Source organism: Chelonoidis abingdonii, chromosome 19 (genome assembly GCF_003597395.2).
Source record: "Chelonoidis abingdonii isolate Lonesome George chromosome 19, CheloAbing_2.0, whole genome shotgun sequence".
In the NCBI taxonomy this organism is placed as follows: Eukaryota; Metazoa; Chordata; order Testudines; family Testudinidae; genus Chelonoidis; species Chelonoidis abingdonii.
The window spans coordinates 6,116,589-6,132,652 of NC_133787.1; the positions used below are offsets into that span (position 1 = coordinate 6,116,589).

At 45.4% G+C, this 16,064-nt stretch overlaps 1 protein-coding gene across 2 annotated transcripts in view; it reads right to left on the reverse strand.

The window, feature by feature from the left end:
• KATNB1 (katanin regulatory subunit B1) overlaps positions 1–15,789 on the reverse strand; it is a 39,289-nt gene extending 23,500 nt beyond the window's left edge. Inside the window, exons 1-6 of one of the 2 annotated variants that reach the window (XM_032784923.2) lie at positions 15,635–15,789; positions 13,345–13,646; positions 10,187–10,317; positions 6,148–6,265; positions 3,611–3,711; positions 2,948–2,989 (exon numbers count right to left, since the gene is read on the reverse strand). In XM_032784923.2, coding sequence (XP_032640814.1) covers positions 2,948–2,989; positions 3,611–3,711; positions 6,148–6,265; positions 10,187–10,317; positions 13,345–13,384 — 432 coding nt within the window. In that variant the 5' untranslated portion in view covers positions 13,385–13,646; positions 15,635–15,789. Of the gene's footprint in view, positions 1–2,947; positions 2,990–3,610; positions 3,712–6,147; positions 6,266–10,186; positions 10,318–13,344; positions 13,647–15,521 lie in introns of both variants that reach the window. The other variant, XM_032784917.2, reaches the window with a different exon arrangement.
• Between the last annotated feature and the right edge of the window lie 275 nt (positions 15,790–16,064).

Consider the following 16,064-nt stretch of genomic DNA (forward strand, 5'->3'; position numbering starts at 1 on the left):
TACACAAGAACTACGAGTAGCTAGGGAAGCGGAGGTCAGCTAAGCTGCGCTCCACTGTTCCAACGACCGACACGGGCGGTAAGAAGGAACTGAAGGGCGGCTGGGTCGGCAGGGGTATATATCCGGCACCATAGCGGCGCCACTCCAGGGGGCGCCCTGCCGACCCACCGAGTGTTGCTAGGGTAAAAATCTTCCGACGAACGTGCATGCGGCGCGCGCACACCTAACTGGAATGGATATGAGCAATCACTCGAAGAAGAATATTTATTACAGTTTGAAAGACTCCATAGCTCACATGGAGGGTCCCTGTGTGATTTTAGCTAATTAGAATATGACCATGCAAATCATGGTTGCTACCACTGTTATATAATTGCAACAAATCTTATACAAAGATTGACACATGGCCAGAAAGGGTTAAGCATCCTGAAGGATAAATGACCCAGCCTCAACCTTTAGAGACATGTCAGAAAAAGTACGTGAATGGTAATTAGGGCCATTCCATGTTAGATAGGCTAGAACTTTGAAATGTAAACCTGGAGGTGATACTAATTGTATGTGTATATTTATATCTTGTCAGATGTTAGCCAGATAGACAGACAGTTACTGTCTGTAACTATAGCTATTGATTCAGAGATCAAAAGGACATGTTAATGTTTAAATGAACTATAAACATAGTGTGATAAATGAAGCATGTGTGTGGGGTGGGGGAGGTAGCTTCTGTTTATGGACACCCAGCCAGCTAGTTAACTATAAAATCCCTCTCGGTGGCTGTTCTCTATTTGCTTTACCTGTAAAGAGTTAAAAAGTCTGACTGCATGCATAAGTAAAAGGAAGAGGGTGGGTACCTGACCAAAAGAGCTAATGGGAGGGCTAGAACTTTTAAAATTGGGAAAAAACTTTCCGTTTGTCTGTCTGTTGTTCTCCAGAGAGAGCAGAGATGGAGCTAAAACTATGCTGTAAAAAGCTGTGACCCAGGTATGAAAAATCACCAGATCATACCTAGAACGACTTTGTTTGAAACCGCAGCTATGTAAGTAGATCAGGAAATGTATAGAAAGTCACTATGAGGTTTTTCTTTTATTTGTGTAAGGCTTGTGGACTCCTCTGTGCTAACCCCCAAATGCTTCTGTTTTGTTGGTAACCATTAAGCTGGACGTCAAGAAAACTATTTTGGGGGCTTAATTATGATATTTGCTCTTTTTAAATCTAGCAATAGCCTAAATTCCAGATATATTTTCTTTTTAAAGAAAAGATTGGGATTTGTTGTGTCCTAAGAGGTCTGTGCGTAAGTTGTTTCATCAGCTGGTGGCAACAGCTGATTTCCTTTGTTTTCTTTCTCAGCTCTTCCCTGGAGAGGGAGTGAAAGGGCTTGAGGGTCCCCACAGGGAGGAATTCCCAAGTGCGCCTTCTTGGGTTCCAAGGTTTTATTTGCATCTGGGGTGGCGGCAGCGTTTACCAAGCCAAGGTCAGAAAAAAGCTGTAACCTTGGGAGTTTAATACAAGCCTGGAATGGCCAGTATTAATTTTTAGAATCCTTGTGGGCCCCCACCTTCTGCACTCGAAGTACCAGAGTGGGGAATCAGCCCTGACACATAGTAATATCGCTGTATTCATCTCTCTTTGAAATGTACAGACGCCCCCCAACTTATGCAAGCATTCCGTTCCAGAATGCCTTCCGTAAGTCAAATTTTGTGTAAATCGGGAACATATACCCATTTCCCAAAAAAGTGCTTGCGGATTTGCGTAAGTCGGGTTTGCATAACCCGCGGAGCGTCTGTATAGCAAATCATCTGCGAATGGTGGAAAAACAGGCAACCGCCTTATGTTAAACCATATAACTAATTACCGGTGATGCTTCGGAAATAAATCTATTTCAAAGTATCCACAATTGCCTATTGTTTGCCTAAGAACTCCAAACTGTCAAGGAAGACCTGGAACTGTATAACAATGTTTGGGGTCCCGATTCTTTTTATCTCAGACCTGCTTAATGCTTCATGCAGGGGAATCTTAAGCCAAAAGGCTGATATCTCCAGCCCTAACCTGGATTCACCCTGAATATGAACATTGGACTATAACCCATGAACCAATTCTGAAAGAACTCTTTGCAGCTACAAAGCTCACCATCTCTACTATGAATCTGATCGCAGAACTGTACTCATGTCTGTATGTATACTGATCTTTTAACCAATACTCTTTTCTTTTTTAATAAATTTGAGTTTAGTTAATAAGAATTGGCTGTATGCGTGTATTTGGGTAAGATCTGGAATATTCAATAACTTGAGAAGTAATGTGTCCAATCCTTTGGGATTGGTAGAACTTTCTTATATGATGAATAAGATTTTCAGTAATCCACAGCATATTTGACGTGGGTGTCCGGGTGGAGGCCTAAGGCTGGGTGGCTTTAAGGGAACGGTTATTGGATTCTGGCTAACCAGTTAGGTATTATAGAAGCTGTTCCGTGTTGGTTTGATAAATCTAAGTATTGGAATATCCCCCAGCTTTGGGGATTTGTTTGCCCCATTCTTTGCAGTTCACCCTAATTGAGTAACTCCGGTGTGGCTCCCTGGGACCCCGGTCACACCCTGCAGAACACAAAGAATTCAACAGTCTCCAGCAGAAGGGCAACACATCAGTTTACTATGTATAAGAATGCATCACTCCACTGCACACTCACTCATGGAATAATCTGGAAGCACCACTGACATCGACAGCAGATAGTACATTTACTTTTCTGCTAACCATTTCTTGTAGCTTCTCTATTCAATCAGGCTCTGTACATGTGGTCAGGCCATTTATTATCATTGCATGGACTCACAAGTCACATCAGTCCAATTTCCAATACCAACGGATTAATAAATTAATTCTAGGTGATCCTGTCTTGATTCCTGAATAAATCAGAGAGAATCTCCTCTCCCCCTCCCCCAAATGATAGCGAAGCACCCCTTACCTTGTACCTGAAGACACAGCCTTTTCTTCTTACATCCCAGAGCTACAGGAAAGAGAAACAAAAAACGTGCTTAGAACCACAGCTATGAAGGACCCTGAAAGTCATAACAGAATGACAGGTCTCCCTACTACAGAGCCTATAAACACTGTAGAACGGTTACGGGACAGGTACCCAGCAGCTAAAGGGGTTGCTAAAACACAAGCCCATGCAAGGTATATTCCTTTACCCCTCCGTCCGCCTGCCCAGGTAGGAATGGCATAGAATCAAGATGCAACTTTAAGTGTTCAGTGAGAGAGACTGCTGGCAAGACATTTCATACCATGAAAGCTAAATACTTACAGCCAAATGCAGACCTGCTATAAGCAAGTGTAGCTCCACTGATTTCAATGTAATCACACTTGCTTACATCAGATTTAATTTGGCATCTAACATCAAGAGGCTTGAGAAATAAACCATAAAAACTAAGAAATGAACCAGACTCCTATTATTAGGATAAATTTCAGCTATAAGAATACAAGTGGAAATTTCACACCTCCGTATACACATGCAACTGATACTTTACAAACCTCCAACATGACAATCTTTTATACTGCCAAAACAATCCTGGCACTCCGACAATGCACAGGGGATACAGAGAGTACTTCCAGAAAAGACTGGCCTCACCTTGACGTTAGTGTCCAGGGACCCCGAAGCTACAAAGCTTCCAAAAGGATGGAAATCAAGGCTGCAGATATTTGCTTTGTGGCCCATTAACGTACGAAGAACTGGAAAGAGATAAGTAGCACAGAGAGGGAGGAAAAACCCATTAGTCAGCACTAATTTTCCCACAGACAATCCACAAGTCGAGCCATGCTGCTTCCTACCATTAAACACATACTGCTATTGTATACCGGCCATTCTGTACACGGCTTATTCATCTATGTACTGTGACAGATATGGCAATTTCTCCAAATATCTTTTGGAGACCTTATTGAATCAAGTTTAAGCATGGGTGGGGGAATCGTATTAAAGAAATGGTTTGTGTATTATTGTGGGCCGGGACTGCATGTAATCTCTATCTACGCGGGACATGGAATGATTATGAACTTCAGAGGACTATACTGGGGTGGCCAAACTTACTGGCACTCCAAGTCACATATGACAATCTTTAGAAGTTTGAGAGCCAGGGTGCACCTGCCAGGGCTCAGGGCTTCAGCCCCATTGCAGCTGAAGCCCTGAGCCCCGGCAAGTGATGTTTGGAGAGGGGTATGTGGAGTCGTGTGCCTCTCCGCCATTTTTTGCCAGGGTTTGATGATCGCGCTCAGTCACAGAGTGCTGCTGGGCCCCCTCGCTGCACAGCAGTTGCTGGAGCTGTCAAGCTGGGAGCTGTGGCTGTGGGGACAGGCAGCAGCGGGGAACTGCAGGAAGAGCCACTGCTTTTGCTGATGTCTCTTCCTGTGGAACTAAAGCAGTGGCAACTCCTGGCAGCTCCCAGCTGTTTGCCGTTGCCTCACCACAAGGAGCTTACACCTGAGAGTTGCAGGAAGGAGACGCTGAGGGTAAGAGAGGGGTGTGACTCAAGCTCTTGGGGGGGGGGGAGGGGGCAAACCTTTAAATTCTGGACCCCCACTCTCGGCACTCACCAGCTGTCTCTAGCAGAAGCCCGTAGCCCCACCACCCCACGGCAAGGCAGAAGCCCTGAGCTCCCTCTCCCACTCTGGTAGACAGAGAATGGGGGGCGTGGGAGACTCAGCGAGACACACTTCAACTGCAGAAGAGCCACATGTGGTTCATGAGCTGCAGTTTGGCCACCCTTGGATTACACTAAACAATGTGCCAGACAAGAATGGACTTTTGGGACAGACAGTTTGCCTGTGGAGTCGAATACAAATTCCCCATCTCTGTTTATGCAAACGCCCAGCCTTCTGAAGTGGTGTCCTGAGGAGGGGACCATTGTCTGCTGATTATCTGTTCCAGGAGTCTCAAGATCAAAGGCCCAAGCTGTATAAAAGGGAAGATTGATCTATTCACAGGTGTGCTAGTTTCAAGCTAAGGTATCTAAGTTTATTCACACAGAACCACTCCTCGGTGGGGTTTGAGGGACCGACTCCTCCCAGAACCCTTACTAAAGCTGGGGGTGATGTCTGGCATCTATTAGCATGCAGGTTCTTTTGTTGTTTTTAATATGTTTTCTCTAATGCTTTCATCTTAAGAATAAGTGGGCTGGTCTGGAAAAGGCTGGTATCTTGTAACTGCTAGCAATGAAAACTGTTCATAGCCTTCAGCAAAACAGCAAAGCGGAAACGTTGGCCTGCTTGGACAGTCTAGTTTTCTGGGCATATCATAGAATAGGCAGGGAACTGTACAACCCGGAAAACCCCCAGTCAGGAGTGGAGAAACACATGGGTCTTTGCCCAAGAGAAGCGACATCTGAGGAGCTGGGAGCCCAGAGTGGGCACCATGGTGCACCGGGGCGGAGGAATGCAGGGGCAGTTCCTCTGGATTCTGACATGTACGTCACTTCATAAAAATGCTTTTGAGGCTACGTCAGCTAAACAAAGAAACTGCACTAAATGGACTGTTCCAGGGAGCCTGCTTTACACTGCAATGCAGTTCGCAAACGTTAATGCGAGCCACAAGAAGATACACAGAGGGGAAACAGGAAAATTACATTTCTTGGCTGAGAAGTTCAAGTGACACTTCATTAGTTATAATCTTAACTTTTTATTTAGAAAATGGGCCCTCAATTAACTAGACTCAAGAGCATGACTTTCACCATCAGTGCTCTAATAATGCATCATGTTTCATCTATTGCAGATTCCTGGCAGGTGTTTGACAACGATGACTTGTACATGAACTTGACAGAAATGCATAGGCCCAAACCTCCAGCCTCTTCAATCTGGCTCAACGTGAGACTATGTACATTCACACAAACACTGTGTGTACACTTATAACTGGTCAAATTCATACCTGCATTATGCAGCTTCAGTAGAACATCACTCCAAAGCATTCTAACACCACCACTGGTTTTGAGCTGAAGAAAACACTATCTGTTGATAAGGGCCCATCCAGATTTTTGACCTTCCTAGTCAGGACCTCTCCAAGTCAGTGGGGATATGTGGCACAGAGATTTCCCACAAGTTTGTACCACTCTGCTGTGCTCACACATGAAGCACCACTGCTGACTTAAATGGAAGATGCAAAGAAGAATGGAAACCTACTTTTGGCAGCTTCCAGGTCCCAAACTCGAATGGACCCTGACTGGGACCCTGCAACAATGAGCTCTTCATTTGTATTGATCCTCACGCTCTCCACCGGTGTCGTATGGCCTGTCAAACTCTGCAAGGAAAGTTAACAATAGCAGTTGGCAGATTGGAGGTGCAACTCTGAAAAGTCCTATGCTGGCACATGGTATTATCCTGTAACTGGTCTGGCACACTATTTTGCAACAGACAGGACCTCCTAACTGCACAGTCAATTTGGCTGGTCCTCCCCCGTCGGTTCTCAGTCTGGTATACCACTCTAAGATGCATTGCCTCCCCTAGCCCTTGCCAAGTACTGCCGGTGTCACGTTGCGTGCATATCCTCCAAGCACTCTCTCTTGCTGAGGTACTATGAGACAGTTGCCCAGATTTTCTCAGAACGTGCCGATACAAACACGGGTAGTCAAACGGTAGGTGTGGATGTACAAATTAGGTCAGCACATGCATATGCAGTGAAAAATATGCTGTTTAGACACAACTAGACCAGGTTTGTTGTAAATGAGTCAGATGAGTGTCACGAACTGGTTACAAAACCACAGCTGTCCTTATAGCGTAAGCAGGACTATCTGAAAGCCTTCTCACAAGCAAGGAAGTACACATTACTAGCCAGCGTCAGCTGCCACACCAACAGGGCTACAACAGTACTGCAGCATTAGCTTGATGCACCATGCAGCAATTATACAGTGCCTTTCATCCTCAAAGATCTGAAAGTGCTCACTAAAACTTGACTGTATAGATATTGTGCAATAGGTAACCATTTATGACATGGGCATTTTAACTAAAATACGTAATACAAAAATACGGAGTTGTTCCAATAATCAAATTAATAATTAATTATTATGCACATATTAATGTGCTGTTATAGGTATTTTAGTACCACTAAGCGATGTTTATTATTCCAAACTCTCCTTTATTTATCCTTAGAATGGCTCCCTTGAATAATTCAATCCAGCTTTCTCCACCCTTTACATTTATTAAGGTAACACCAGGGAGTGACAAGTTAAAACCCACCTGGATCTTTCTGCAGTTTTTGCTTGGGATTGTTTTTCTGTAATATTGCAACTGTTAATGTTTTGTGCGCAACAGAGAACTCGGACTCAAATCAGGGGTCACAAAGCTGTATGTCACTTGCCTCCCCTCTCCCCAGACAGGAGGGTACTGGGGGTCCTAGCAAATCAAGTACTAGAGGTGAACTTCAAAGCAACCAAAAATCCCGTTGAGGATGTCTTTATACACCATAAATCAGTAAAATCACAGCGATTCCCCTGCCCCCATCAAATAAAACCCGTGTTTTGTTTTGTTTTTTAAAAGACTAGAAATACTAGGTCCTGACTTCTCTCTCTTCCCTGGAAAACCCAGGCAAATGTTTAGAAGCCTGGGTGGTAACATGACAGCAGTCCAAAACTAGCGCTGCAGTTCTCTCTGCCCTCGATTGAGGGGTGAAGAGATGCTGAATCTTATGCCCCTGCTGACTACACTGAAACCAGTGCTCTGGTTTCACACTGCTCTGCCATCACTATGCAGATCCTCCAGAGACATTGCAAAAGCCTATGGGAAGGAAACAGCACTGCCAATAAGGGGTAGAGATTTCTTGTATCTACTTAGTCCTCTTCACATTTCCTGAGAGATGCCAGTTCAAGTGATTGGGGTGTGTGTGTGTCTGAAATGAAGTGAAAACTTTCTTTTTCCATCTTTCTCAACTTAACTCTCCTATCACACTAATTGTCTCTAGCCCACCTTCCCTACATCCAAATCAAACATCAAAGCAGGATGCAGCACAGATGAATGCTAGCCGCCTTTATAATTGGCATGTACTTAACATCATTTCATATTATTGTGGTAGCTTTACTCTTATTATAGTGCATTTGAACGTGCTGCACACAGCTTCTCCCTGCCCAGCATATGGCCAAATCAGCACAATATCCGGACACAGTTTTATGCAGAGTCAAATATTGGTCAGCCGTAGGCATGATGCAACTGGGAGCCTAGGATGTGCCCCAATTCCAGCGTGCAAACCTCATCACCTTGAATATTAATCTGTAAAAAAACCTATCATAAAACTAAGCCTTTAATAGTTCGCAACCCTGTAATAGGTGCATGCTGCAAATACCAGCAAGCCCAATATGTATCGTCTGAGCAAATGCTAGGGCTGATGTTAAAGGTAGTCAGACATGCTGGATTGCCCTTGTTTTGAGAGACAGTTCCAATCAGTTACTTAATAGGATTTTGTACCTACTTCACTGGAAACAAGACTCTAGTCATCCTGCACTCAGTAGCCCTGATGTGCTATGAGCTAGTGATATAATTTTCCCCCAATCCAACCCCACAGCCACTACTCAGCTGCTCTACAGAGAGAAGTAATGTCTGCCCTCTCACTGAACATGAGACACAAAACCAAGAACTGTGCAGCGGCAGGAATGCTGCTGTCTCCAAACGCTTCCCCCCGATCACAAAGAACTTCAAGCATTCAGTGGGAAACTCCTTGGACCTGCCCAGGCCTGTCTTCAGTGGGAGGACAAGGAAGGAACCAGTGCTAATGTACCTTTTAAAACCTTTTTGAGTCAAGCCAGGCTATGGGTTACTGCTTGGGTGGGAGGCGGTAGAGGATGAGAAGATGGGGTAAAAAAGCTGAAGTGGAAAATCAAGAGGAAGGAGAACAGAAGAGTGACAGATGTAGAAGAGCGATAAAATAGGTAACATTTTGGAGAGAAGACTGGAGGCGGAGGGGACAAGCATAAAGAAGAAAAGGTGAGTAGAGGAAAAAGAAGAAATGGCTACAATGGAGAGGGATGAAAGAATTAGGTATCAGAGGAGTAGCCATGTTAGTCTGTATCCACAAAAACAATGAGAAGCCCGGCGGCATTTTAAAGCCTAACAGATTTATTTGGGCAGAAGCTTTCCTGGGTAAAAAACCTACTTCTTCAGATTTATGCTTGCATCTGGAATGAAAATTACATGCAGCTGAAGAAGTGGGTTTTTTACCCACAAAAGCTTATGCCCAAATAAATGTTAGTCTTTAAGCTGCCACTAGACTTCTCAAAAGAATTAAGAATTACAAGTTTAATTTGGGGGCAAATGAGAAAAACTATAGGGACACAGAAAGAGGGCATCTTATTGCCCACCCCATACATTCAGCCAACTGTGAACTTCTCCTGCTCCTACCACCTCACTGAATGGATATCACTTACTAGGGACCCAGATTTATCTCTGCTCCCCACACAGCTGCTGATCTCCCCAATATGAATTAATAAATCAAGATAATGGGATAATAGAAAAATTTACATGTTGAAGAAATTAATCATTTCCATTTTTTTTTTTTTTTAAATGTCACTCGTTTTAGACCAGGGGTCGGCAACCTCTGGCATGCGGCTCGCCAGGGTAAGCACCCTGGCAGGCTGGGCCAGTTTGTTTACCTGCCGCATTGGCAGGTTCAGCGGACCGTGGCTCCCACTGGCTGCAGTTCGCCGTCCCAGGCCAATGGGGGTGGGGGGAAGCCGCGGCCAGCACATCCCCTCGCCCGCACCATTTACTGCCACCCCCATTAGCCTGGGATGACGAACTGTGGCCAGTGGGAGCCGCAGTCCACTGAACCTGCCGATGCGGCAGGTAAACAAACTGGCCCAGCCCTCCAGGATGCTTACTATGGCGAGCTGCGTGCAAGAGGTTGCCGACCCCTGTTTTAGACCCTTGTCATCTTTGGAGGTCTCTGTCACTCAATCGGGCCTTAGCAGGGCATGGGAAGAGAGCTATAGCTGGTTCAGAGTCACGTGAGCTGAAGGGACAAAGCCATTTTCGAACTGCATGTGGCCCACCAAAGCTAGCTTACTGTGTGTGTTTGCCAGTATAGCTTTGTAGCACTCCAAAGCAGATGAGAGGGGTTGGTAAAACCTAGTTGGGGAATTTATGACATTGCCAGACTCTCTCTGGCTCTCACTATGCCAATTGCCTCCTCCCCCAACCTACCCACAGACAAATAAAAAAAACAGCCAACTCTTACTATGATGCAGTTGGGCTTGTTAACCGACCATATATTGACCCGACAATCCTCTCCACCAGTTGCCAGCAGCCGACCTGAACTTTTGCCCAGAACCAGCGAGGACACATTGCTGCTGTGAGCTGTGATCTCTTCTGCACAAGATAAAGCAAATAAATAGTCACAACAAGTATTTTTACTATACACAATTCCTCTCCTGAAAGACTAGTAGTCCTCACTCTACAGAAAGACTTCCCAATTTTCACTGGGCAAATTGCAGTAACTTAGAGTTCAGATAAGAAGCCACACTACTTACTTATCTTGTTTGCAGCAGCCCTCTTGGCCCTTTCTGCTACACTTGGTGACATGTGCTAATCAACCTTCATCATCCCACTATAGTCTCAATGTGCTTCATAGTGACTATCTTATCTTACTAATAGTCACTCAGTAGCTTTGAAAAGGAGAATTTGCTTGCATCCAGCACACTCTTACGGAAGCTAATTTATCATCTGTACCTGTGTGAACTCTCCTGGCAAGATGAACAGTCTCACAAGTTGGCATGGTACAAAGCAGCTGCCGATCATTTAGAGAAAGGCTCCCTTATATTGTTCTGGGCAGTAGTAAAAGTTAAGACTGTCCTATCTGAGTCAAACTGGCAGGTTCGCAGTAGCACAGTGTGCTATCTTGCAGAGAAAATAAGACTCAGCACCTGGAAAGGGTGGAGCTCCCTTCTACTTGAGTTTTGGCAGAGAATTGGTCCTGCTTTGAGCAGGGGGTTGGACTAGATGACCTCCTGAGGTCCCTTCCAACCCTGATATTCTATGATTCTATGACTTTGCCTATATTCTCACCATGTAATGTAGGTGAAGCAGAGCAATACAGTTAGTTTGGGGGCAGTGACAAAAGATGTCCCTATTGGAGGGATGGACACAAATATGCTTTAGAGGGTTGAATAAGGAAGTAGAATTAAAAAGGTGGGTTTTTTTTAAAGTAGCTTTTCATAAAGGCTGGGGGAGAAGATAGCCTCAATACCCCAGTGGACTCTGGAGAAGTCCCACTATAAACAGCCAGATTGGCATTTGTTTTACATTAAGGGGCCCTTTAAAATGCACCCAAATTGTTAAGTTTCTGCCAAATGCATTTACCAATTCCTTAATATCACAGCTAAAAAGTTCTTGTCTTTTAAAGACCACTAGATTTGTATATGAAATGGTTACAAAACATTTGTAAAAATGCTAGCTAATAACCAATCCAGCCTTCGTTCTGATAACTGGGCGTGAAGCGGCTCATTTATAATAAGTGCCAATAATATTCCAAGACTTTAGAGGGCAGGAATAATGACATACTCTTTGATCTGAGGATCTCAAAGTACTTTACAGAAAGCAAAACCACATAACTTTCACATTAGCTAGAGAAACATCTTTCATGTTACAACTGTAATTAAGTTATTAATTAAATGAGAAAGGGATATTTGCTGAGGATGTACTTGCAGTTTAATGAAAGACCAATATTCTACATGACAATACTAAACCAGAGCATGTGTCAACACATTAAATTCAAAGTCACATCCAATATTAGTTACATAAATCCTCCTTTGGTATTAAGGGACCAATAGTGACTATTTAAGATTGGATAGTGCAAGTGCTGAATGTTGTTGTGAAATGTGAATATTTGCAACACCTCCTTTTATCTTTTATTAATAATTTATTTACAATGTTTAGAGAGTTATTGCTGAAGCATGCAACCCTCTGATTATAAATGCCAGATTGTAATTTTATGCCAACATTAAAACACTGGTAGCAGAACCCTCACTCTTTGAAGTACTGATTTCCCAAAGTCCACAAACCCTTTCATAAAATGCTCTCTCATTAGATACTACACATCGGCTCAGCAACCTTTAAGCCCCTAATTATCCTGGCTATACCTTTTTCCTAGCACTTGAATGATTACTACTCTGAAGATGGAGCTAAAATGAAGTAGGACATAGTGATATTAAAGATCAACAGGACAGGCACTGTTGCTGAATGAAATGGGATGGAGATTTGAAACTGACCAAGTGCTGTCTTTTCCAGGAATCTGTGAACTTAGTTTTTTTATTTTTATTTTTTTAGCGGAGAGGGGAGGCGGGGAACAGATGGGAAGTAAGAAAAATATTTTTTCTCCTTCTGAAAATATGAACAGAAGCACCAACTGATGCCAGGCATACAGTAAAGGAAGGTGCTATATAGCCTTTGATCGTATATACCAGTTACTTCTATTAAGACAGTTCTATTAAACATACAGCAACCCAGATAGGCAACATTCTCACTAATCCAGTTCTGGGCCTCAAATAGTCAACCTAGAATTCACATTTGTGGATAATCAGCTACTTCTACTTGTTCTTTTGATCCTCTGACACCTCACAAAAAATTGCAACATCAGCAGGAGAAGCATTTTTCTGTGTTTCTCTTTTTGACATTTAGGAGCTGTTTTGCCACTCTTTTTCTTTGGAGAAAAGATCATTTACAAATAGAAGCTTACTACCTCTCATGAATCTTTTATGCTGAAGCCAGAGACATAACCAAGAGAAGAGGACATACAGGTCTTGTCATGATCTCACCACCCTTCCTGCAGTGATCCAAGAACCTACTGTACCTATAGCAATGGTAGAGGCAGCAATACAGAGCAATCCAAAAGGAATACTGACATTAAACAAGTGGAACACTCCAAGGCAGGTTTGGCTTTATAAGAGTTCCAACCTGTTCACCAGCTGTTCTTACATTATATTAGAGAATTAGCAGGTTGTTACAGCCCTGAAATTTAGAGAAAAAGAGAGATTCAATGACCAAAAACCCCTCAGACAACAGGAATTGAAGACAGAAAAGAGGACGCCCTATCATCATCATCGCAAATCCCAAAGGAACACAGCTAGAGATCGATCTAGGGGGTATGTCTTTACGTCACTCCGGCTGGATGTTCAGAGAATGCCCTATGCCTTTCCACTGTTCTCTCTCTCCCCCTCCATCCACAAACAGTCCACTGAATTTTAAAAGAGTGCTCTTTGTCACATTAGAAAGGGAGGGGGCTGTTCCTTGGGGAAAATTTCATTCATACCACAAGACAGAACAAGAGGCCTCCCCTTCCCCCATTTTCAAACAGAGAAATCTAATGATGGACAAGAGAACACTATGCAAGACACTCACGCAGCTTCCAAGACGTCTTGGTGGCAACAGAAGCTGCCATTTCTTATTCAGTTCTTTTCTGATGGCCACTGAAAAAGTGCCCCCTTTCCTTCCAACAAAGGTTCACTTTGCTGAATTGTATGGGGCTCAACCCCCCAGGCCTCAGTTTCTGCTGTTTGATCTGTTTAGACACATCCAGGCTAATGAAATTCCTTTCAAAATGCTTATTCAATTGTATCCAGAACAGTGGTCAGTTTCCTCCAATCAACAGGCCAGATCTTGAGTTCTGATTTAGTCTTGATCCAGATCACTGCGATATTTGCCTGGAGGGGGGGGGGGGGAAAAAAGAATCTTAATGTTTATGGCATTGTCTTGTGATACTGCTAAGTCAGGACAGCAGGTGCATAGTTCAGTGCATAGAATAAGACCCTGGCCTTTCGCAAAGCCCAAGCTCATAAGCTGGAAAAGTACTCTCCCATGGCTGACACCCTCAGAGCGAAGGGCTATGAGGTGCAGATGGATGCCCTGATCATAGGACCCCTGTGCGCCTGGAACCCCTGCAACGAGCGTGTGCTGTGGACCTGCGGGATCGGTTGATACTACGCACTGCTCATGCGGCGCCTCATGGCCTCAGACACCATCCGATGGTCCAGGGACATCTACACCAAGCACATCGCCAGCCACCGACAGTATCAGGAGCCGTGAGCCAGAGTGACATCGTGCATCGAGTACGAGAAAGGGACCGAGGGACTTTTTGCATTGGACTATATGAACTGGAACTGTAAATTCACTAAACGTTTAATCTCACCACATGAGGGTCAACCCATCCTCGTCATCGTATCCACTCATTATACTCCACACCTGAACATAGCCGTAATATGAACAACATACCCTCATACCTCAATGTCTGTATTTTGACCTGTTAACCTTTTACCCCCAATCAGGGATATTGCAGATTATGTATTCCTTATGCCATCCAGTCTTAAATCGAACTTCGCACCCTTTGAAAACCTGTATGTTGTTCCCTGATAACCAGAAACTTCTACGCTTAAACTCTGTACCATTCACTTGTTTTAAACATCATCTTAATAAAATTTTTGAATTCATCTATTTGTTCTGCTTGTCACAGCACCTAGCACAATGAAGCCCTGCTATGACAATACAAATAATAATTATTTAATTATTATTGGTGAGGAAAGTCATCAAAGCCTGGTCTAGAGCAGGCTAAAGGGTATGGAATGGTTGCCTATATGACTGCTTCCCATCTCTCGGCTTTCAACAACAAAAGCAAGACAAGGCTCAGTTCAATAAGATTATCACAGGCCTAATCAGGGTTATCCAAACACTAATTAGTACTATTAAAATAATGAGAATAGTTCAATGGCTAGGTCCTGCAGATATTTACAAATCAGTGTAATTAGCACAAGGGAAGAAGCTTACTAGGCAACCACTTATCTTAATAGGTCACCCAAAAGCTTCCTCAAACACACTGAGTCAAGTTCTACTCCACCTTTATTAGGAAGCCACTGCTGAGTTTCAAACCCCTGAGTTGCCACTCAAGCCCCGTGCAGAAACAGAACGAAGGTGGCACCTTTTCCTGGCCATTGCTAACGTATGACCCTTGCGGCAGAGCAGCATCCTCACCCTAGTATCTACCGCCTGCCCGCTCCTCTCTGGTGGGGCTCATGGGAGAGCATGTTGACAAGCCTCCCCTCGGCCAAGCGTGCCGGGGAGGGCAGGCGTGCTAAGAATCTCCCTCCTCCTGCTGACTCCCTGCGACAAGCAGCCCCCAAACCCCTCACTGGGGGAGGAGCCACATTTACCGCTTCCCCCCAGTAGCTCCGCACGGATCCCCTTGCGGGGCCTGGGCACCTGGGGGTCCCATAGCCCGGCTCCCTCCCCCTCGTTCTTCTGACTGCGGGAACCAGCCTCTGGATACACCCCCGCCCACCAGGGGGCGGCGAACACACGCCCCTCGCTGTCGGAGGCGGTTCCCCGCACTGCTCCCCCGGGGAGCAGAACGAGTTCCCTTCCCCCACAAACACCTCGCCCGGCACCGGCCCGACCAGAACCGCCGAGACCGTGGGGACCGTAGGCTGACCCTCTGACCCCCTGCCCCTCCTGCGACTGGCTCAGTTCACACCCCCGGCAGCCGGAGCGCGGGGAATGGACCCGACTCCACTCCCGCCCCCTCCTACCTGCAGCGGCTCCTCGACCCGCTCCGCCTTCCAGCCCCGACCCCCCAGCGGCTCCCATCCCCCACCCTGATTGGCCCCTGCCTGACAACCGGGCCCTCACCCTCACAACAAACCTCGGGCCCGGCCCCGCCCCCACGCGGCCTTCGCCGAATCGCACGCGCCGCCCGCATCCGGGCCCACCCGCTCCGTGGCAGTCTCGCCAATCAGAGCAGTCTATTATCCCCGCCGTTCTTTAGCCGCCTAGCCGCCGCCGCCGCGGAGGTTTCTCGTCCCGCCTCTCCGGTCACACTGACCAATCACCATACACGAATGGGTCAAAGCCTGCCCATAAGGATGGGCTCTACCAATGACAGGTCGGTTGGTCGCCTTAGCAACCGCGGAATTTCTGGCCACTCACAGCGCGTCTTGCTGACTGAGCCCCTACTAGATAACCAATAGAGAGGAAGAGAGGGACCCAGCGGGGTGGTGTAGCCGTGTCGCCGCCATATTGGCTGAGGGCAGGCAGGTTGGACTTGGCTTATCCTGACTGTTCTGAGGGGAGGG